A 23,246-nucleotide genomic window follows, 5' to 3' on the forward strand; every position below is an offset into this window, starting at 1 on the left:
CTTGTTTGCTCTGAGGAAGCTGTTGCAAATCTGTGAGACGCATTATGGAGAAGACCATGTGAAAAGGAACTGAGGGAATACACCAGCCAATAGCCAATGAGGAACCCTTAGACCAAGAGCCTGCAAGAAACTGAATCCAGCCAACAACCTCATAAGTTTGGAAGTAGATCCTCCCCCCTGGGCAAGCCTTCAGATGAGACCACACTGCTGGCTAATAGCTTGACTATAATCTTCTGAGAGTCTGAGCCAAGGGCACCCACCTAAGTCATACCCAGATTCTTAAGCCACATAAAATCTGAGATAACAATATTTGTTGTTTTTAGCTGCTAAAATTTGGGGCAATTTATCTCACAATAGGTAATACAGATTTTTGTACCTGGAAATGAAGTGCTGCTATAATAAAAATCTAAAATGTAGAAGTGGCTTTAGAAGAGAAAAATGGGCTTTGAGGATAGTTTCAGTAAAAGTTTTAAAAGTGTCCTGAAGAATTCTGGACTGTAAGGGGTTTGCCAGTAAGGGCTTAAAGGGAAGTGAGAAAAATCTTATTGGAAATTGAAGGAAAGGGGATCTTTGCAATGTAGTGGAACAAAGTGTAGGGACAATGTCATCTGTACTTATGTGGGAAGTAGAATACGTGCCTAATGAACTAGGTGACCTAGCTAAGGAGATCTCTAAATTAAGTGCTGAAGGTGCTACCTGGTTTCTTCTTAATGCTTACAGTAAAATATGAGAGGAGAAAAATAAATGACTGGAAGGACTAGGAAACAAAAGAAGCCAAGACTGGAAGGTTTTGAAAATTCTGAGCCTCTCTAGATAGCAAATAATGCTAAAATTAAGAAATGGATAAAATCTAAGGCACTGCTAGGAAAATGTGGTCTACAGATGAAGCCACGGGTATGACTATAAAACATCTGTTAAGAACTCAGAGTACTATTCAGTTATATGAAACGACATTCAAAAGATTAAGGGTATGTCTCTCAGATCCTCTCAAGTTGAACAGGATCTCTAAGAAGCATAGAGCTTATCAAGAAGGTATTTGTGGGTATGGCTTTGGTCTAACAGTAAATTCCAATGAGATTCATAGGAACCCCACAAAATCTCTGAGGGCATTATACCAACAGACACACTGTCCTGCTTGGACTAAAAAAGACAGAAATAGTACACAATGAAGAAACCAGTGGATCCTCAAAATTCTGCCAAGTAGGCTGAGAAAATGACTCAGCACATTCTAGTTTTCATGAAGACTCAGAAGGCAAAACCAAGAGTCTAAAAGGTAAAGCCAAAAGTCACGAATTATTCTCATGCTTTGAGACGTGATAAAACTCCAGCATTTGCTGGATTTTAGGCTCCTCTGTGCTTCCTGTTCTCCCTTTTTCATGCAGGAATGTGTAAAGAAGTTCTCTCTTGTTTGTCTCATCACGGTATGCTGGTGTGTGGGAAGACAGCCTGTCTCTTTTATTAGTTTCACAGGTCTAAAGTGATCCGTACTTCCTGATACATGCTTAGGTACATGAGCTCTCACTTGCCTATGCTAAGTGAAGCCGGCTGCCATATTCTGAGTTGTCCTCTGGAAAGGCTCATGTGGCCAAGAACTTAGGCAGGCCCCCAGAAAATAGCCAGCAAGGAACTAAGGCCCTCAGTCCAGCAACTCACCGGAAACTGAATCCTGTCAAAGAGCACATAAATATGAAGTGAAGCCTCTCAGCTGAGCCTTAAGATGAGCCTAGCCCTGGCCAACGTGTGACTATCATGTCATGAAAAACCTTGAGCCAAGAACCCAGTTACACTGCACCTGGATTTCTGACTCATAGAAACCATGATATATGTTTGTTGTTTTAAGTCACTAAGTTTTGGGGTAATACATTATGATGTAATAGATGATCAACACACCAAAAACAAAACAAACTCACAATCCATATAATGGATCCTTTTGAAAAGCTGATTATTCACTGTCTTTAGTGCCTAGGAATCCTCCCAACCTTAAATCCTAAGCTAAGAATTCTCACTTAAGTCATCAGGAAATGAAGCATTAATTAAGATCTTCTGATTGAATATCAGAAGTTTGTACATAAGGGTTTCCCACCACCCCCTAAAAATAGAGATATTGATACACTTTTCCAAATCACTAAAGATGAGCTCTTAGGAAGATGAACATGCAAAAATATAGTGAAGAGCAAAAGACAATAAAATCTGGGGAACAAAAAAAACAAACCAACAGAATTATGGAAGTTCTCAAAGACCTGGAGAGAGAGATGAGAAGATTACATGGAGAAAGAGGCCAAGGAACCAACCTTGTAGTTAGCGTTTGCAAAGTCTCTCCAACTACAGGTGAGAAATAGGGGTCAGGAATAGTCGAGACCTCACTGATTTTCTCCAAAGGTGGAGTCTGAGGTAAAACATCAGGACGACCCAAGTGGACGCCTGGAAAAAAGAAAGAGGAAGAAAATCAATAAATCAAAAAGAAGAGAAAATGGGGTGGGGGAAATATAGGAAAAAATATGTAGCAACTTGGCTTTTCGTGAACAGGAATAGGGAACAGAGGTCCTAAGCAGAAAAAGATGAGGGCTCAGAAGGAAGGGAGGGAGCACCCGTCACACGGGGACTCCAACCCTGGCGCTGACCTGGCTCCACTTCCGCCTTTGTTGTCACTTGTGCCTTGTGTTCCCCAGAGACCGATGGCTGGTAAGTTACGCAGGAGTTGCCGCTGGGGCCTGCTCGCCGAGAGAAAGATGAGCCAGACCGAAACTTTTTGGAAGGAGAGGACTTCACTTCAAAAGGGAAAGAGAAAGCCTACTTAGCACCTACCTCAGAAATAGTCACCAAGACATAAATACAACTTGCTAGTGTCCCAACAAAAACCCAAGGTTGTTCTTCTGCAAAGCAGGAAAAATGGTTAACGTCAACAAAGATGGGCTCTACGAACTGCTTATCAGAGGAGGGGGCATCTCAGTTCACGTCACTTTGGAAAAGACAGCAGAGAACCCAGAGGAAAGGGGATGTGTATTTCTCCCCTCCTACAACCTTGATGGCTTTGCTTCTCCCAGATGACATGTCTCCTAATCCGTAATTCCTTTTCAATAGTAGCCTTCAGTTAAATCAGACACTCTATATCCTTGTAGAACTTGACACACAGAGCACCATGATGATACTTTACACTTATTTATGTATCATTTTAAAAAGACTCTGAAAAGATTATTCTATGTTAAGACTCTTTGGCATGCATAGGTCCTCTTTGCCTCACTGAGGGATCACTAATGGCTATGATGAGGAGATGGAGATAGGAAGGAGAGGGAGATAGGAAGGAGCTGGAATTTGCCAGTGGCAGTAGCATGGAAGGTTTGGAAAGAAGAACATTGGCACTTCCCAACTCCCTTCCCTAGGCTGAGGCCCTAGCAAAAGGTAAAACCCACAAATGAAATAAGGTAAGAGGAAACTGAGGGGGCAAATCAGAAGTGAGAGAGAGAGAAAGAGGAGAGCCTCTAGCTGACTAATACCTGCTAAGCAGACATGAATAAATGCTTCTCCAACCTTCTGATCCTAATCTGAGAACTCCATGGCCTTGGGGATACAGTAATATTCTTGCCTATCTCTGTCCACAGAAGTCTGGCTTTGCCTACCTCAGCCTGTGCCATGGATCCTACACCCACAATTAAGTATTTTTACAATCCCATCAGTTTCTCAGAAATGCCCCTCACCTCCACGACACCTGTAGGGATTGCCAGGGGGGAAAGCAGCAACTTGGTAATGACTGGGGCAGAGGGACTGACATAAGGATGGGCAGCAGCTCTCACGGGATGTGGGTAGAGGAGGAGAAGTCTCTGGCTTTGGCAGTTCCCTGACAGGGGAGTCCTGCCCCCACCTCCTGAAGTAAAAGAGCCATTGGAGGGTCATCTGGCAGAAGCCACTTACAGGGGATCTTCTTAAAAACTGTAGTGCACATGAAACGCTGGAACCGTTCAGCGTAGAAGCTGGGGCGATGCACTGATACGGTGTCCTGCAGAGGAAACAAGATGGCTGGAGTTAAGAGAAGGGGAGGCCCAGCAAGAGAATCGCTAGTCCAAAGGCCATTTTTCCCTAGGCTGAGACCCTAGCAAAAAGGTAAAACCCACAAATGAAATAAGATAAGAGGAAACTGAGAGGGCAACTCAGAAGTGAGAGAGACAGAAAGAGGAGCGCCTCTAGCTGACTGCTACTCACCCCATCATGTACCAGAGCTTTCCAAGAATGCTCCAACTTCTTAATAAACCTGTCAAGAAAAATGTATACACCATGAATTCACATTAAATGAATGACCTTGTAGACTGTATTTTAAAGACTTGAGCAATCACAGTAGAAAAACTTGAAAAGACAGAAGCCAGGAAAGCACTCCCACTATTATGCTATAGTTTTTCAAAGAACAGACAGGGTAGTGCTTATTCAGCATGGAGATTAAAGCTGTTTTTAGAGTAAGTCAACTATCCTCCCACTGGAAAAGGATACTTAATACATCCTGGCAAGTCAGGGACAAGAATATTTATTGTAAAACGGGAACTGTAGGGACAGACAGGCAAGCCTGAAGGGAGGTCAAATACTGTCCAGTCCTCACTAGTGTCTTAAATCTTACAGGAGCAAAACTGGGGTCTAACATTTCTAGCTCTTCCCTCACTACCATCCACTGCTTTAGTCCCACAGGCTAATACTTTTCACAGAATAGTAATCCCTTTGTTTTTCTTCCATGGAAAAGAGGAATGTGTTTCCAATTGTATCCCAATGTGGAGTATGACTCATCTCACAGGTTTTCCACAAAGAGCCAGCAGGATGGCGTATTCCACCCTGCTGCTTCTGAGGACTGACTCAGCTTTCCACAAAGGTGTATGCTATGTTTGCGAGAGATGGTGGGTAAGGAAGTCAAGAGACAGGCATAACCAAGGAAATAAATCACCATTTGAAACCCAGTGAGGCAAGCAGTCAGACTGCAACTTACTGTTCTTGCTTCAGGAAGAATTTGGTGACAAACCCATCTAAAAGAGCAAGGTGAGTAAGTCTACATCCACTCTGACCCTGGGATTGATATGTTTCTCACCTGTAAGACTGCAGAATGTCAATGATCCCGATATAAAGCAGCAGCCTTTCCCCTTTACTATTCCGGGCCGGGATGCCACCCATACTGGGGAAGACAAGAAAGAAAGAGTAACAATATCTTCTGGCTAGCACGCAGGAGCTTCTGCTTTTTGAATTCAAACCCAACCAAGAGCTGTAACTGAGACCTAAACACAACTGTCCCATCTTCCACAAACAGGAAGAGTGAGAGCCTTCACCCAACCCCAGCCACTTTGGAGTATATATTATATACAATTTCTTGCTCTCCAAATTTCACTTGCCTGCCTCTCCCACCCCAATTTCACCAAAAAGAATCTAAAATTCGCCCCCTACTCAGCAATTTTAGGAATATTCTCCCAATTAACTCTAAACTTTCTTAGTACTCTCTCTTTTTTTGCCCTGCCATGTGTCTTGTGGGATTTTAGTTCCCTGATCAGAAATCAAACCCAGGCCCTCAACAGTGAAAGCAGAGGCCTAACCACTGGACCGCCAGCAAATTCCTCCCTAGGACTTTAATTTATGCCCACTAAGACACTCTTCTTGAGAATCATGATAAAGAATACTTTTTAAATGAAACCACCTGAAAGACATTCGATACTTCAGTAACTACTTCTTTGATCCATGAATGTAACAAAGACATCTTCCATAAAAAAAGTCTGTAATAAATGGTTTTTGATGAAGTTCTTATAATTTGCTTCTTATAATAAGACTTCTTATAAAGAAGTCTTAGAACTCTTTATAATATCTAAGACTCTGAGCCACATTTTTTAAGAGTCTCTTAATTTTGAATGGCACTCCTTCCAGGTTTACAAATCCCAAATTTAAGAATCTTCCTTTTTTTTTTTTAAAGTTTTTATTTAATTATCTGGCTGCACTGGGTCTTAGCTGTGGCATGTGGGATCAAGTTCCCTGACCAGGGATCAAACCCAGGGCCCCTGCATTGGGAGCATGCAGTCTTAGCCACTGGACCACCAGGGAAGTCCCAAGAATCTTCCTTTCCTTTTACATCCTTAGGAACGCTCACTCTATAGTTCTTCAAGTATTAATGTTGACTTCACTGCTGAATAAAGCCTACTCCTTCTCAGAAGCTGTGTACCCCTCTCCAGAAAAAAATGCTTTGAGCCTACACATTCCTTCCTGGTGCCCAAGTCCACTCACTGGTCATCGGTCTCCATGGTGCCACCTCGTCGAGCCTCGCCCTGGATAGATTCCATGGCTGTGGAATAGAGAGCCTTTTGCGGGGCTGGTCTGCGAGTGTCAGCTGAATATTGTGCTTCACTGCCTAAAGGCTCTCGTTGTGCATGATCTATGTTATGGATTGACACCAGGAGGCTATAGTCCATTATCTTGAAGCTCTGCAGAACCTAATGGAAGGAAAAAACATGATCTGAACCTTGGGAGGTATGAGAATCTTTTTTCAGGATCTTACAGGTCTAACTACTGGAGTCCCCCTCCAGAGCTAACCACAGGATTATCCTTTGCTCCTCCTACTCCTTGGAGAACAGTACATTGACCTTCTCTGCTCTCCCATCACTGATACTCCTTCAGCTTTCCTTCACCAGAGTAAATACAAATTAGACCACAGCCTAGCCCACAAGACCTTCTTTGTTTGTTCTTTCCTTGTGTCTCTTCATGAAAAGAACATTATATACTCAATGAAAGAATACGTATCTGAGCTCAAAAAAAAATCCACAGGAGGGTCAGGTAAAAGCATATTTTGTGACAGTGCAGATCTGTGGCAAGACCTTATGTGGCCAGCTGCAACTCGGTTTAATATTTGCTGAAGCCTCACCATCTGTAGGTAGGCTCTGTGCCTGCTTGTATGGATATAGACACTTAAGAGACCATCTGTCCTCATGGATATCATAATTTAGTAAGGGAAACAAACATAAAAATAAATACAACATAGTCTAGTATGTGTAATAATGGAAGTGCATACATGGTTGACGAATACTACAGAGGAGATCAGGAGGTATATAAATAGGTTTATGAGGGACAGATTAGAAAGAAAATAAGTGCATGTAAACAAAGGAAGGAAAGAATAATGCAATAATGCCAAAACCTGGAGGCATGAAACAGCAGGCCACGAGCAGATGGGTATAATCTGGTGGTGGTGTTTAGTCACCAAGTCATGTCTGACTCTGTGACCCCATGGACTACAGCATGCCAGGCTTCCCTGTCCTTAATTATCTCCTGGAATTTGCTCAAATTCACATCCATTGAGTCTGGTGAGGCAAAGTGTAGGTGTTTGGCATATGAGAGAGGATGGGAGGGGCAGACAATGCCAGGCCTGATGAGCCATATTAAAAAGTGTGGACTGTTTCTCCAGTTCTCAACCTGGTATACTTCCACCAGTTCCAGTAGCTCACTTTGGTGCTACAGTTCACCCAAGGCTGTTTTGATAGGTGGGTAAAGGATAAAGAGAATACAGGACTGATTCTTAATGTGTAATTTACAAAACCTCTCTGCTCCAGTAAGTCTCCAGTCCTCACAACCAAGAAAGTCAAACTAAAATGGGATTATCCTGGAAGAAGAGGCTGAGTAAGCAAAGGAAAGCAAGGATGATAACACTATGGACTGAGCAGATAAGAATCCTACAAAAGCAGCTTGCAAAAATAAAAAAGATGTGGAAAAACAAGAGAAAGATATCACAAAACCCAAAAGATGTTAAGAAAGTGGAAACAATCAACTGAAGTACTCTACTTGGGATCCAGGTGGTCACTGGAGAGAGCAATTCAACTGGAAGTGTGAGAGCAGAAGCCAGGACATAGAGGCAAGAAGGCAGGCAAGGGAAGAGAAAGGCAAAGGAGAAAGGAAGGCATCATTACATGAAGACACTGAAAAAAATTCTCCTAAACTTTAAGTTGAATATGGGGGCAGGACAAAGGAATGCTACATAAGTTGAGGTAGCTTGTTGAGAAACAAGGCTGGGGGGATGGGAGTTACAAAATTGTTTGAAGAGAATACCAATCACTTGGCATCTCTGAGAGAAACATGAAATGCATTAATGAGTAACACTGACGGCCCAAGTGGAACTGGATATCATAAATCTATAGAGGAACTTCCCTGATGGCCCAGTGGCTACCACTCCATGCTCCCAATGCAGGGGGCTTGGGTCTGATCCCTGGTCAGGGAAGGAGATCCACATGCCACAATTACAGACCTTGCATGCAACAAAGACTGAAGATCTAGCATGCTGTAACTAAGGCCTGGTACAGCCAAATATATAATTTTTTAAATGGTATTAAAAAATCTGTAGAGATGCCAGTATACACAGCTGTGTGATTTTTTTCTAGTAGCACTCAGCTTCCAAGGTATAAATTTGAATTGTCAGGCAGAATCAAAATCCGAGCAGTGATGGTGTTGGTATGGAAATAAGGAGAATATATGATTATGAGGCCCAGGACAGGTAGACAGAAAAAAAAAGACAGGGAGGGGAGTTAGACCAAGAGGGAGAAAGTAAAAATGTAAAGGCATAAATGATCTAATGTAAAAGATACTGTAAATGAAGTTTGACACATACTTTATATAGAGTCCCATCTCTTACAGATTAAATGCCTTAGAACCACCAAACTGTTTTAGTCACTGAGATTTCTGGTGCCTGAGAGAGAAGGAAATATGACAAACTTACCAAACAGTCACGCTGCAGGGTCTTGCATAGAGCATTGTACATATCAGCATCCAAAAAGAGACCATCAGGGATGTCTTGTAAGAAGTCCAGGTCTTTAAGGGTAGGGAGAGGTTTCTCTCGCTCTTTTTGGGAAGCTCGCCTTTTGTATGTTGAGCCCTTGAGGTCATACTTGATATGCATCTTGACTGACCGTGGTAAGAGATTGTTCATCACGACAATTCGAATATTCTTACCACCTGCCTGCACACAGTACAGTCCATAGAACTTAGGCAGCAAAGTCCGAGGGTTTTGGTTGAGGTTCTGAGGGCAAGAAAGTAAAAAAGAAGTAGAAGAGCAAGTCAGCTGATTTCCAATGAAACTCAAGGACAAAACCTGCCACCCACCTTCCTCTGTCTGCTCATGGGATTTCAGATACAATCTGCCTGCCCAGAAGCCCATAATGTAATTGTTTTAAAATTTCCCAATGTATCTATCTCAATAATGGGATCACCACCAAGCCAAGTAGCAGATCCTCCAATACACTAAACAGTCAGGATACTACAAATATGATGAATATATTCCTTTAGAGAGGTTTAAGGGAAGACAGCACTGAAAAAGTCGTAACCCTTAGCCTTCTTTATAGCGTATTTTTGTTGAGTATGATGGGAGGCAAAGGAGAGTTCCCTAACTTCTCCAGCACCTCCAAGAGGTATCAGTAAAAATGAATATAGTACTATCAAGAGAAGTAACCAACCTCATTCCCTAATTTAGGAGCTGGACTAAGAATGAAAAGCAAAATCATCATTGAATAAAAACAAAAATAAAACAAATAAACTTAGAAGATTTTGCACAGCAAAGGAAAACATCAACAAAATAAAAGGAAATCCCCAGAATGGGAGAAAATATTTGCAAATGAAGCAACCAACAAGCAGTTAATCTCCAAAATATATAAACAGCTCAAGCAGGTCAATAACAACAACAACAAAAAAACAACCCAATCAAAAAATGGGTGGAAGATCTAAATAGACATTTCTCCAAAGAAGACAGATGGCCAAGAGGCACATGTAAAGATGCTCAACATCACTAATTAGAGAAATGCAAATCAAAAAAACTACAGTGACGTATCACCTCACATAGTTCAAAATGGCCATCATCAAAAAATCTACAAACAGTGACAGAGAGGGTGTGGAGAAAAAGGAACCTTCCTACATTGTTGCTGGGACTGTAAACCGGTACAGCTACTAATGGAGTATAGTATGGAGGTTCCTTAAAAAACTAGAGTTACCATATGATCCAGTCATATCAATCCTGTGCATATATCCAGAGAAAATCATAATTTGAAAGGATACACATACCCCAATATTCATTGCAGCACTATTTACAATAGCGACGACATGGAAGCAACTTATATGTCCACTGACAGAGGAACCGATAAAGATGTGGTACATATGTACAATGGACTATTCTGTGTGTGCACTCAGTGGTGTCCAACTCTTTGCAACCCCATGGACTATAGCCTCCTAGGCTCCTCTGTCCATGGAATTTTCCAGGCAAGAGTACTGCAGTGGGATGCAATTTCCTACTCCAGGGGGTCTTCCCAACCCAGGGATCAAGCCCACATCTCCTGCATTGGCAGGAGGATTCTTTTACCACCTGTGCCACCTGGGAAGCCCCACAATGAACAATTACTCAGCCATTTAAAAAAAAAAAGAATGAAATAATGCCATTTGCAGTGACATGGATGGACCTAGAGACTGTCATACTGAGTGAAGTCAGTCAGAGAAAGACAAATACGTAACACTTTTAAGTGGAATATAAAGAAATGATAAAAATGAACATGTTTCAAAACAGAAGTTGAGTCATCGATGTAGAAAACAAACTTGTGGTTACCAGAGGGAAAGGGAAGGGCATAAATTGGGAGACTCAAATTGACATATACATACTACTGTAAATAGAATAGATAATTAATAAGAACATACTGAACAGAACAGTGAACTCTGTTCAATACTCTGTAATGACCCATACATGGGAATAGAATCTAAAAAAAGAGTAGATATTACGTGCATGTATAACTGACTCACCTTGCTGTACATCAGAAACACACACAACATTGTAAATCAACTATACTCTAAATGAATAAACATCACTGAATTTTTGTCTTTGGGTAGGAGGATCTAAACTAGGTAACACTTAAAATAGGACAGATAAACAAAACCCCCTTTAGCCACAGAGAGACAAAAGAGATGGGACCAAAAGCACAAAGATGAACTACATCCCTCAGTCAGCGCTGACACTGCCTTCCCCCCGACGTCAGCCTCCCCAGCCTTGTCCAGGAGTGGAATGGGCAGCTCGAGCAGTCGATGCTCCTTGTCCTCTTACCATGTAGTATCCTGGAAGCAGCTTCTGTAGAAACTCCGCCTCTTTGTGCTGGACTGTTTTTATGATGAATTCGTCATCGCTGGACACGTAGAAGAGGGAACCACTAGCCCCAGAGTTGCAGAGTTCAATCAGTGGTTCATTGCAGAGGGAGTACTAGGGCCCAAAGAAAAGAGAGCAAGAGGTTCAGAGATCAATCAGCCTCCCCAGTCAGAAATCAACTACAGATGCCATTCTATTCTAAAATAAAAAATAAGAGCAAGAATGTGAAGAGGTTTTCCTTTGGAAGTACTCCTCTGATACCGGAGTCCCAGAGTCCTGAGTTCCAGAAGCTTACCAAGTAATCATCAGGCCGGATACCAAATAACTCCCGAAAGTATCGGAAGGCAACAGGTGCGTAGGTCTTGAACCGAAAGTCATTGTAGTGATGAGCAGGGGTCAGGTTGCTCCCTTCACTGTGGGGTTAAATAGAAGAAGCCATAACTTACCAGTCCCTATAATTCAGGGAGTCCACAACCCTGGGAAGACAGTCACCCAGAGGCAAGTCAATACATCCCTCCTGAGAGAACCAAAGGGACTGGATGAGTCAGTTACATAATGGGACACAGGTGCAACACAGGGATTAAGACATGGAGCAGGGGATCATATTACCCCCTATCCAACGCCCTGAATTGCTTTTCAGGGCTCACAGAAGCATCCAAAGGATAGCATCTGCTGTCCAAATTGTGATATCCCACATCACACTGATTAAAATCAGGCTAAGGATTGGATGCGTGCCTAAATTAGGAATGAATCTCTAAAATGTCCTAATGTTGATATAAAAAAGCCACGTTTCCCAGGACATTCTTCTGAACATTAATTAACTACTGTACCTTGGGAAGAAGATACTCTCCACCACGTAGAAGTCTTGCATGAGGACATCTCGCTCTGGTTTGGTACTCAGGCTTCCCACAGTGTGAGTAATGCCTAACTGGATGGCACCTTTTAAGGCTGATGAGGTTGTCTGAAACAAGAGGAAAGTTTCTAGTATTAAATCTGATTACAGAAATAAAAACTCAGGAGAGAAGAACCAGAAGAAACAATGGAAAGCAAATGCCCTCCCAGTGGTTCATTCTAAACTGGGGCAATCCAATTTCCCCATCCTCATGGCTCCACATAGCAGTGAAGCCTGAAAAGACTGGAGAGGCATGAAGATACAGAATAGGAAAGGTGTGACTATGGGAGCCAGCCTTCACTAGGCAAAGTGTTCCCTCTAACCCACACCGACATCTGGAAGATACACTGAAATGAGAGAACAATCTTAGGTCTCACTCCAAAGGTTCCTGCCCCGGAGCATACAAAGTCCTCCAAACATTTTATTAATCAGATACAGAATGTAACTAAAATTAAATGATATTCTGACTGACTGAAGCTCAGTCCTCTAAGACCAGGCCTGAGTGATATCCCAAGGCCAATAGAGTGGCCAAAAAAAGCTACTAAAAAGCCTGAAAGATTAAAATTATTTCTCAGAGAAGTATTTAGCTTTAAAATTATCATGTGGTGTGCTTACTTGCTCATTTGTGTCCGACTCTTTGTGACCCCATGTACTGTAGCCCTCCAGGCTCCTCTGTCCATAGGGATTCTCCAGGCAAGAATACTGGAGTACGCTGCCATGCCCTCCTCCAGGGGATCTTCCCAACCCAGGGACTGAACCCAGGTCTCCTGCACTGCAGGTGGACTCTTTACCATCTGAGCCACCAGGGAAGCCCATTATCATACTATGGTCAAAATACAAATATAAGAGCCCCATTCTTGCAATCCAGAATTCCAATGTCATGAGAAAATGTCATATTAACTAGATCTGTGCTATCTAATACAGTAGTTAGTAGCCACACTCAGCTATTTAATTCTAAGTTAATTAAAATTAAATTTAATTTAAAAATCACTTCTTCAGTTTTGCTAGACACATTCAGGTATGATTAGTGGCTACCACACTGTATAACACAAGTATAGCACATTTCAATCACCGTAGAAAGTTCTATTGGACAGTTTTGTTCTAAGCAATTTCCCTTATCCCCAACTCTTACCAAGTATTACTTGCCTTTCTACTTAGTCCTCATGGGGCATTAAAATTATAATTAATTTTTTAAGTGCTTGCCTCTCTTAGACTAGAAACTCAGCTCTTTGTCTCAGTGTTCAGCGCATAAAGTGAGCTCAATAAATGTCTGTTGAATTGACACAGGCCTCAGAGCCCATTCCTGGGGAGAGTCATGTCCCTGAAGGAGAATGAGTGAGTCCACCTCTATCACTTCAGAAAATGCGGTAAGACAGAAAACAGACACAAGAAAATTGACATGGGCCAAACAAAGTACAGGTGCCATACAGGGGTTTAACACTCTACCCTAGGAAACCTAAGCATCTCCGATTAGTCCAGACCTGAAGAACTGGATCACCCCAGGACGCTTCTCTTCTGTTTTCCCTTCACCAGTTCAACTTTCTCTTCTTGGTTATTACTACTATCTTTTCAATCCATTTCCTATCTCTAGCTCAAAATCAGGTGCTCTAGGCTCTATTCACCAACTGAAACTATAATCTTAAAAAAACAAAACCCAGGAGCTTCCCTGGCGGCTCAGTGATATATAATCTGCCTGCCAATGAAGGGGACGCTGGTTTGATCCCTGGTCCAGGAGGATCCCACATGCCATGTAGTGGCTGAGCCTGTGCGCCAAACTATTGAGCCTGTGCTCTGGAGCCCAAGAACCACAACTCCTGAGCCAATGCAGCAGTGACTGAAGCCTGTGAGCTCTAGAGCACGTGCTCTGTAACAAGAGAAGCCATCCCAATGAGAAATCCACACACCACAACTAGACAGCAGCCCCTGCTCACCACAACCACAGAGAAGTCCACAAAGCAACAAAGACTCACACAGCCAAAACCAAATAAATACTAAAAAAAAAAGGACACACAAAGAAGAAAAGAAACACATTTGACCTGCTGTCTATATCACCAGGCTGAACTGGATCCAGCCTTTACTTTATGTACACCCAGCACCAGAGTAAAGACAGAAAAACTTCAAAACACATGGTTCCCCAAAGCTAGGTTAAAATGGCCTTGAGGGCTTATTGTTATTTGTTTGTTTAGTTACTAAGTTGTGTCCGATTCTTTGTGACCCCACAGACTGGGGATTTGCCAGTCCAAGGGATTTGCCAGGCAAGAATGCTGAAGTGGGTTGCCATTACATGTTTATATCTTAACAGGGAAACACCATTGCTTCAGCTCAGTGAAAATTCATCTAACATCAGATTTGTCCATTAAGAACATTCTTATTTAAACACATATACAGGTGGTTAGATAATTCACCCTTTGTGATGTAAATTCTAAAATTCAAGTCATATGATGGCTATTGTGCAAAGGTTTAGGGTATCAAGAAATGGGATAGAATGTGAAGAATATAATAAAAGAGACAAAACTAGCCCTTCCTGGAATAAGATGAAAGGGTTGCACTCAGACGCACCTTTTTATATGTTGTCTCTCCTGAGGAATCAACACCTCGGTGACCTATTTTCTTCATGGACATGCCAGAGGAATAAGGCACCTATAAAAAGAAGAGTCAACATTAGTATATAATTTCCACATAACACATCAAACTGCTACCATGATGGTACATCAAAATAAAACACTGAACATACCCTTTTCAGGATCAAGAACATTTTATAAAATCTTCAGAAGATCTGCCCCATGCAAACACAAAGTTACAGTGCTGCTACCCAAAGAATTAAGTCGCTTGCTCAGTCGTGTCCAACTCTATGTGACCCCATGGACTGTAGCCCACCAGGCTCCTCCGTCCATTGGATTTTCCAGGCAAGAATACTGGAGTGGGTTACCATTTCCTTCTCCAGGGGATCTTCCCGACCCAGGGATCAAACCCAGGTCTCCCGCATTGCAGGCAGACGCTTTAACCTCTGAGCCACCAGGGAAACCCAAAGAATTACAACTGACTAAAAGCGCTCCAAAGGACACATATTTCACCTGTGGTCCTCAGAAAAATGACAACGAAAATTAAAATGATTATCATTGAAGAAAAGCAGAAACAGGGGAAGTAGGAGATATTAATAGCACCCCCAGGAAAAAGGAGAGCCCCCCAGTACAAAAAAGCAAGACAGAAATAGAGCTTCACAGACCCAGATTCCTTTCAAAATTACTCCTCCTCTAACTTTCAACCCAACCTGAATACTATTTGCTCAAACTGACTTCACTAGCAGAAATGAACTAGCCACTGGCAAATACAAGAACTTTGAGTCCAGCTATTAAAAGGCTGAGGTAATGAGACAAATTCTCTAAGAAAAGGGCCTCTCTGCCTCAAAGAGATTCCTGAGAATATGACATGGCTTTGTTTTCTACTCACATGACAGCCTCGGAAAAAAGGAAGAAATAAAACCAGTGGAGTAGAAACTAGAAGGCTATTCTCCACAGCCAAGATGCCAGCACAATAGACATGAAAGAATTCTTCATGATGCCAATATTCATTCAGTTAATAAAGCCAAAAGGCAAAAAGACTATTGGAAATAACAGTTACCGTTTTAGGACCTGATATTTAAGTTCTACTATTCTTACTAAGGCCCTTAGTGAAGAAAACCCTCAATAAATAACCTGACAGACCTCAGAAGATGTTCTGAGAGAAAAGCCTAAAATCCTATGCCAAAAGGGTCCACATTCCGCCCCGTCACAAACCCCAGGAGAGATGCAAGAAGTAAAGAGAGAGTTGGGAAACACATCATGAGAAGAAAATTAAACAAATATAACATACTCTGCACAAAACAGAAATACAGGAAATCAACAGCTTCAGTATGGTTCAAATAAGTTTGCCATATTCACTGAAGCTATGCGATCAGGAGGTATTAACAACAAAACAACAGAGTGAATTTTAGTGTCAGACTGGCTTTGAATCCTAACCTTCTTAATGCCACATTATTAATTATGAGACCTAGGGCAAGCTAAAGGACCACTAATCCTCACTTTCTTCATCTATAAAACATGGATAACAACAATAGCTACCCTAATAGAGGTTCTTTGCAGGATTAAATAAGAATATCTACTTAGATACATTATTTACATTTTGGTACACTACATACATGAACAGTATGAAAAGGCAAAAAGATAGGACACTGAAAGAGGAACTCTCCAGGTCGCTAGGTGCCCAAAATATGCTACTGGAGATCAGTGGAGAAATAACTCCAGAAAGAATGAAGGGATAGAGCCAAAGCAAAAACAACACCCAGTTGTGGATGTGACTGGTGATAGAAGCAAGGTCTGATGCTGTAAAGAGCAATACTGCATAGGAACCTGGAATGTTAGGTCCATGAATCAAGGGAAATTAGAAGTGGTCAAACAGGAGATAGCAAGAGTGAACGTTGCCATTCTAGGAATCAACGAACTAAGATGGACTGGAATGGGTGAATTTAACTCAGATGACCATTATATCTACTACTGCAGGCAGGAATCCCTTAGAAGAAATGAAGTAGCCATCATAGTCAACATAAGAGTCCGAAATGCAGTACTTAGATGCAATATAAAAAATGACAGAATGATCTCTGTTCGTTTCCAAGGCAAACCATTCAATATCTCAATAATTCAAGTCTATGCCCCAACCAGTAATGCTGAAGAAGCTGAAGTTGAATGGTTCTATGAAGACCTACAAGACCTTTTAGAACTAACACCCAAAAAAGATGTCCTTTTCATTATAGGGGACTGGAATGCAAAAGTAGGAAGTCATGAAACACCTGAAGTAACAGGCGAATTTGGCCTTGGAATACGGAATGAAGCAGGGCAAAGGCTAATAGAGTTTTGCCAAGAGAACGCACGAGTCATAGCAAACACCCTCTTTCAACAACACGAGAGAAGATTCTACACATGGACATCACCAGATTGTCAACACTGAAATCACATTGATTATATTCCTTGCAGCCAAAGATGGAGAAGCTCTATAAAGTCAACAAAAACAAGACAGGGAGCTGACTGTGGCTCAGATCATGAACTCCTTATTGTCAAATTCAGACTTAAATTGAAAAAAGCGGGGAAAACCACTAGACCATTCAGGTATGACCTAAATCAAATCCCTTATGATTATACAGTGGAAGTGAGAAATAGATTTAAGGGACTAGATCTGATAGAGTGCCTGATAAACTATGGATCGAGGTTCATGACATTGTACAGGAGACAGGGATCAAGACCATCCTCAAAAAAAAGAAATGCAAAAAATGCAAAATGGCTGTATGAGGAGGCCTTACAAATAGCTGTGAAAAGAAGAGAGGAAAAAGCAAAGGAGAAAAGGAAAGATATACCCATTTGAATGCAGAGTTCCAAAGAATAGCAAGAAGAGATAAGAAAGCCTTCCTCAGTGACCAATGCAAAGAAATAGAGGAAAACAACAGAATGGGAAAGACTAGAGATCTCTTCAAGAAAATTAGAAATACCAAGGGAACATTTCATGCAAAGATGGGCTCAATAAAGGACAGAAATGGTATGGACCTAACAGAAGCAGAAGATATTAAGAAGAGGTGGTAAGAATACACAGAAGAACTGTACAAAAAAGATCTTCATGACCCAGATAATCACAATCGTATGATCACTGATCTAGAGCCAGACATCCTGGAATGCAAAGTCAAGTGGGCCTTAGGAAGTATCACTGCGAACAAAGCTAGTGGAGGTGATGGAATTCCAGTTGAGCTATTTCAAATCCTAAAAGATGATGCTGTGAAAGTGCTACATTCAATATGTCAGCGAATCTGGAAAACTCAGCAGTGGCCACAGGACTGGAAAAGGCCAGTTTTCACTCCAATCTCAAAGAAAGTCAATGCCAAAGAATGCTCAAATTACCGCACAATTGCACTCATCTCACACGCTAGTAAAGTAATGCTCAAAATTCTCCAAGCCAGGCTTCAGCAATACGTGAACCGTGAACTTCCTGATGTTCAAGCTGGTTTGAGAAAAGGCAGAGGAACCAGAAATCAAATTGCCAACATCCTCTGGATCATCGAAAAAGCAGGAGAGTTCCAGAAAAACATCTAATTCTGCCAAAGCCTTTGACTGTGTGGATCATAATGAACTGTGGAAAATTCTGAACGAGATGGGAATACCAGACCACCTGTCCTGCCTTTTGAGAAACCTGTATGCAGGTCAGGAAGCAACAGTTAGAACTGGACATGGAACAACAGACTGATTCCAAATAGGAAAAGGAGTTTGTCAAGGCTGTATATTGTCACCCTGCTTATTTAACTTTTATGCAGAGTACATCACGAGAAACGCTGGGCTGGAAGAAGCACAAGCTGGAATCAACATTGCCAGGAGAAATATCAATAATCTCAGATATGCAGATGACTCCACCCTTATGGCAGAAAGTGAAGAGGAACTCAAAAGCCTCTTGATGAAAGTGAAAGTGGAGAGTGAAAAAGTTGGCTTAAAGCTCAATATTCAGAAAACTAAGATCATGGGATCCAGTCCTATTACTCCATGGCAAATAGATGGGGAAACAGTGGAAACAGTGGCTCACCTTTTATTTTTGGGGGCTCCAAAATCACTGTAGATGGAGACTGCAGCCATGAAATTAAAAGACGCTTACTCCTTGGAAGGAAAGTTATGACCAACCTAGACAGCATATTAAAAAGCAGAGACACTACTTTGTCAACAGAGGTCCATCTAGTCAAGGCCACGGTTTTTCCAGTGGTCATGTATGAATGTGAGAGTTGGACTATAAAGAAAGCTAAGCATCGAAGAATTGATGCTTTTAAACTGTGGTGTTGAAGAAGACTCTTGAGAGTCCCTTAGACTGCAAGGAGATCCAACCAGTCCATCCTAAAGGAAATCAGTCCCGTGTGTTCGTTGGAAGGACTGATGTTGAAGCTGAAACTCCAATATTTTGGCCACCTGATGCAAAGACTGACTCATTTGAAAAGACCCTGATGCTGGGAAAGATCGAAGGCGGGAGGAGAAGGGGACGACAGAGGATGAGATGGTTGGATGGCATCACTGACTCAATGGACATGAGTTTGGGTAAACTCTGGGTGATGGTGATGGACAGGGAGGCCTGGCATGCTGCAGTTCATGGGGTTGCAAAGTTCGGACACGCCTGAGCAACTGAACTGAACACTACATGTGGTACATTTAAAAACGCTTAATAGTGACTTCCCTGGTGATTCAGTGGCTAAGATTCTTTGCTCCCAATGCAGGGGGCCCAGGTTCCATTTCTGGTCAGAGAACTAAATCCCACATGAGACAACTAAGACTGATGCAGAGAAATAAATTTAAAAAATAAAAATACTCAATAAATCTGAGCTGTTGTTAATATTCATAACAAACTGTGACACAAGTAGAGTTGTATAACCACTAGCCTACCAAAGAGATGTGAGAACCATACCTATCAATAGATTTCAAGACCCCAGTAGGGGGGAAATAAGGATGTCATAAACAGGTATCCTTCTATCCCAGAATTAAGGTTTTAGAACCACTGTGTATCAGTATATAAAACTCACCTCAGATGCCGTGGGTCTCTTGATTCCAGATGCTGTTTAAAAAAAAAAAAACAAACACACATAACTATAAACATGTACACACACTCGCATGATCTCTTATCAAGCTCACTGAAACAGGATTTGAGTCAAACTACATCTGACAATGGGTTCCTGCCTCAGTGATACCAGATCCTTTTGGACAGGGATTTTAAATGTCCCTTCCTTTTCCTCGTCCATACTCACAGAGCCCTTATATATATTCCAGCCTTCTTCTAGTTCCTTTGCTTATCCAAGTGTTCATATTTTCTCTAGGAAATACATCTGTTCTTGATACATTTAACCATCAGAGCCCTAAGTGTCTCATTTGATACCATGGTTGAAAGAGAAAGGGCATAAGAGATACCAGAGTTAGTGGACAGCCTAGACTTGACTAATAACGTTCCCTGTAGAGCTAAAAGGGTAAGAAGCTTTAGAGCATATCTATGGTGCTTTGCACTTCTACTAATTATTTCAGAAAAAAAGGTAAAGAGTTGATCTACAGAAGCTTTATTTACAACAGCCAAGATATGGAAGCACCTAAGTGTTCATGAACAGATCAATGAATAAAGCAGCTGTGGGTGTTCGTGTGTGTGCATGTGTGTGTGTATCTGTATGCAATAGAATACCACTCAGTCATAGAAAAGAATGAAATCTTGCCATCTGCAACAATGTGGATGGCCCTACAGTATTATGCTTAGTGAAATAATTCAGAGAAAAACACACACTTTGTGTTATCACTGCTATGTGAAATCTAAAAAATAAAACAAATGTATGTAACAAAAACAGATTCATAGAGAACTAGTGGTTACCAGTGGGAAGTGAAAAGGGCAGAAGGGCAAGCTGGGGTAGGGGTAAGAGACACAAACTATTACATATAAAATAAATAAGCAGATAAATAAATAAGCAAGGATATATTGTGCAGCATAAGGAAATATAGCCGTTACTATGTAGTAATTTTAAATGTAGTTTATAAAAATATTGAATAATTAACTGTATACCTAAAATTAAAATAATATTGTCAATCAACTATCCTTCAATTAAAAAAAGAGTTGGTCTGTAGAGATGAAGAAGCTATGGATAGGAAAATGCAATGATGAAAAAATGAAAAAGCATTCAGTGTAGGCAAAACCTGATCTATATCCTTACATCTTCATCTTGATCCTGCTGTAAATGCAACAGGAATTTGTTGTTTACTTACTAAATATTTAATCAGTGGAAATGTGTAAGACATGTGTGTAGTTAAATATTATTTATGACTTTTATCAGTTTAAATATAGAAAAGATTTCAAGAATATGTTTAGAAAGTGACTAAAAGACCACTACCCATAGAAAACTACTCCAAAAGGTTAAATTTTTTTTTTCTTAAGTTTAAGTCAGTTCCTAAGGGTATGCCATCCTAAAGATTTCACCCATGATCACTATAGCAGTGAGACACATAATCGTTCAGGCAGACAGCCCTTTTTCCCCTTCATATTGAAAACTGTTGGTCTTTTTTCTTCAAAGACTGCTGATATATTACTTTGATCTAGTTCAAGAATTCAAAGAGAATAAAGATTAGCCACATTAAAGAAAATTAAAAAGAATCCAGGAACTTCCCTGATGGTCCAGTGGTTAAGATTCCACCTTCCACAGCAGAGGATGCAGGTCTGACCCCTGAATGGGTAACGAAGGTCCCACATGCCACGGAACAACTAAGCCCGTGTACTGCCAACTAGTGAGCATCCACACAACAAGAGAGTCCGTGTGTCACAACCAAAGAGTTCGCATGATGCAACAAAGATCCAGTGTCGTGCAGCTAAGACCTGATGCAGCCAAGTAAATAATAACTTAAATAAATTTAAAAAAGAAAGAAGAATACAAATGGGATGAATCCTCAATAACATAAGTTAGTAGCTGAGTAAGAAAATCTCAGTTCTGGTCCATATGTAAGGTTTAATGGTAAAAGCATTTCTGGTACCAATAAGCAGAGCAGCAAAATTTCCTTAATGAGTCAGAGTAGCAAAATTATGGGGAACAGATGGTTTTCATTCCTCTTTCCAAAAAAGGAGGTAAGAAAAATGTCATCTAGCTGTTAGGAAGATGTGCTGCATAAAATGACCCAGAAAATTAGAAAAACAGCAAAGCCCAAAAATCTATGTTTCTTGCAGGATGCTTCATCTTCATCAGGTCAAGTTCAGGTAGGAGAAAGACCTGGAACCTAGGACTGGAACCGTAAGCTAAAGCTTCCAAGGAACAATAAGTCAGCACAACTCAGATTCAAGATTAAAACTGCTAACTTAACTGTAAAATTTAAGGCACTCACTAACAAAAAATTAGTCAAACCCTTTGAATCTTAAAACCCTTCAGGTGAGAGCCAACATGCTGAGCTGGGTTCAGATCCCGGTTGTGCGTGTGTGTGTTAGTCACTAAGTCATGTCTGACTCTTGTGACCCCATGTACTGTAGCCCACCAGGCTCCTCTGTCCATGGAATTCTCCAGGCAAGAATACTGGAGTGGGTTGCCATTCCCATCTCCAGGGGATATTCCCAACCCAGGGATCAAACCCGGATCTCCCACACTGCAGGCAGACTGAGCCACAAGGGAAGTCCTCAAATCCCTGTTACATCAGGCAAATTATTCTCTATTAATAACTAAAAAAGAAGAATCTATATTAGAAGGTTTATGTAAAGATTAGATGAGATAAACTAAATCAAAGTACTTCATGGACTGTGATGTGCTACACAAATATGTTGTCATATGTGAGTTCTATGGAAGAGCAAAGCTGAGCCCTCAGGAAGCTTTAATGTTCAATTACCTAGACCATCATGAAATTCTAATGAGCACCTCAAAGTTCTTGGCTGCTCCCCAAACCCTTAGCCTCCCCACATCCCCAACAAACCCTTGTGCAAGTATACACACTACAGTAGAATTAGTGATTCTCAATGAAGAAATCCACATTCTTTCAGTTGAGAAAACAACACTGATTTTGGATTCCTTGGTCAGTACTTGGCTTATTCTTCCTCTTTTACCCCAAAGGAAGGGGTTTGGAGGGATCTGACAGAACCAAGAGCCAATGTCCAATCCTAGACTGACAGTTTCTCCTAGAACAGAACAACCTCTTCATGTAAGGAGTCACTGGACCAAGTTAAACAATGAACCAAAAAAGCAGGTAAGTGAGTTCAAGGCAGAGTGCTAGTCTGGGGCCTTCTTACTCCCTAAAAAGTTCTACCTTGCTACCTTTCCTAGTTTTATCTCATAAACACATAGCTCCAGGGCTGCTACACTCTTGCAAAGTACCCAGAATGAGGGTGGGAGGACTTAATTCAGTGGAACATGGTGCCAATTACTTAGCTATCTACAACTGCAAAACTTGGATTAATCCTCAAAACACTACAGCTGAGGCAGTGGGAAGGATACTGGGGTCTGAATAATAATAGGATTGGGGTCCAGTGGTTAAGAATCCATCATGCAGTACAGCGGACACTGGTTTGATCCCTAGTCTGGGAAGATCCCACATCCCGAAGGGCATGTAAGCCCGTGAGCCACAACTACTAAGCCCATGCACCTAGAATCTGTGCTCAGCAATGAGAGAAGCCACTGCAGTGAGAAGCCCGTAGGAGTAGCCTCTGCTCACAGCAACCAGAGAAAGCCAGTGTGCAGTGACAAAGACCTAGCAC

General features: G+C 41.4%; 1 protein-coding gene across 4 annotated transcripts in view; it reads right to left on the reverse strand.

Annotated features, from left to right (window-relative positions):
- PIP5K1A (phosphatidylinositol-4-phosphate 5-kinase type 1 alpha) overlaps positions 1–23,246 on the reverse strand; it is a 39,279-nt gene that overhangs the window by 2,420 nt on the left and 13,613 nt on the right. For 3 of the 4 annotated variants that reach the window (XM_027533842.1, XM_027533851.1, XM_027533858.1), the window contains 12 exons: positions 19,573–19,604; positions 14,559–14,639; positions 11,938–12,068; positions 11,403–11,520; positions 11,069–11,221; positions 8,711–9,010; positions 6,238–6,443; positions 5,063–5,146; positions 4,198–4,246; positions 3,910–3,994; positions 2,622–2,768; positions 2,292–2,421 (listed from right to left, as the gene is read on the reverse strand). In XM_027533842.1, the coding sequence (XP_027389643.1) occupies positions 2,292–2,421; positions 2,622–2,768; positions 3,910–3,994; positions 4,198–4,246; positions 5,063–5,146; positions 6,238–6,443; positions 8,711–9,010; positions 11,069–11,221; positions 11,403–11,520; positions 11,938–12,068; positions 14,559–14,639; positions 19,573–19,604 (1,516 nt within the window). The remainder of the gene's footprint in view (positions 1–2,291; positions 2,422–2,621; positions 2,769–3,909; positions 3,995–4,197; positions 4,247–5,062; positions 5,147–6,237; positions 6,444–8,710; positions 9,011–11,068; positions 11,222–11,402; positions 11,521–11,937; positions 12,069–14,558; positions 14,640–19,572; positions 19,605–23,246) is intronic. The other variant, XM_027533865.1, reaches the window with a different exon arrangement.

The sequence above is a fragment of the Bos indicus x Bos taurus genome, chromosome 3, assembly GCF_003369695.1.
Source record: "Bos indicus x Bos taurus breed Angus x Brahman F1 hybrid chromosome 3, Bos_hybrid_MaternalHap_v2.0, whole genome shotgun sequence".
In the NCBI taxonomy this organism is placed as follows: Eukaryota; Metazoa; Chordata; class Mammalia; order Artiodactyla; family Bovidae; genus Bos; species Bos indicus x Bos taurus.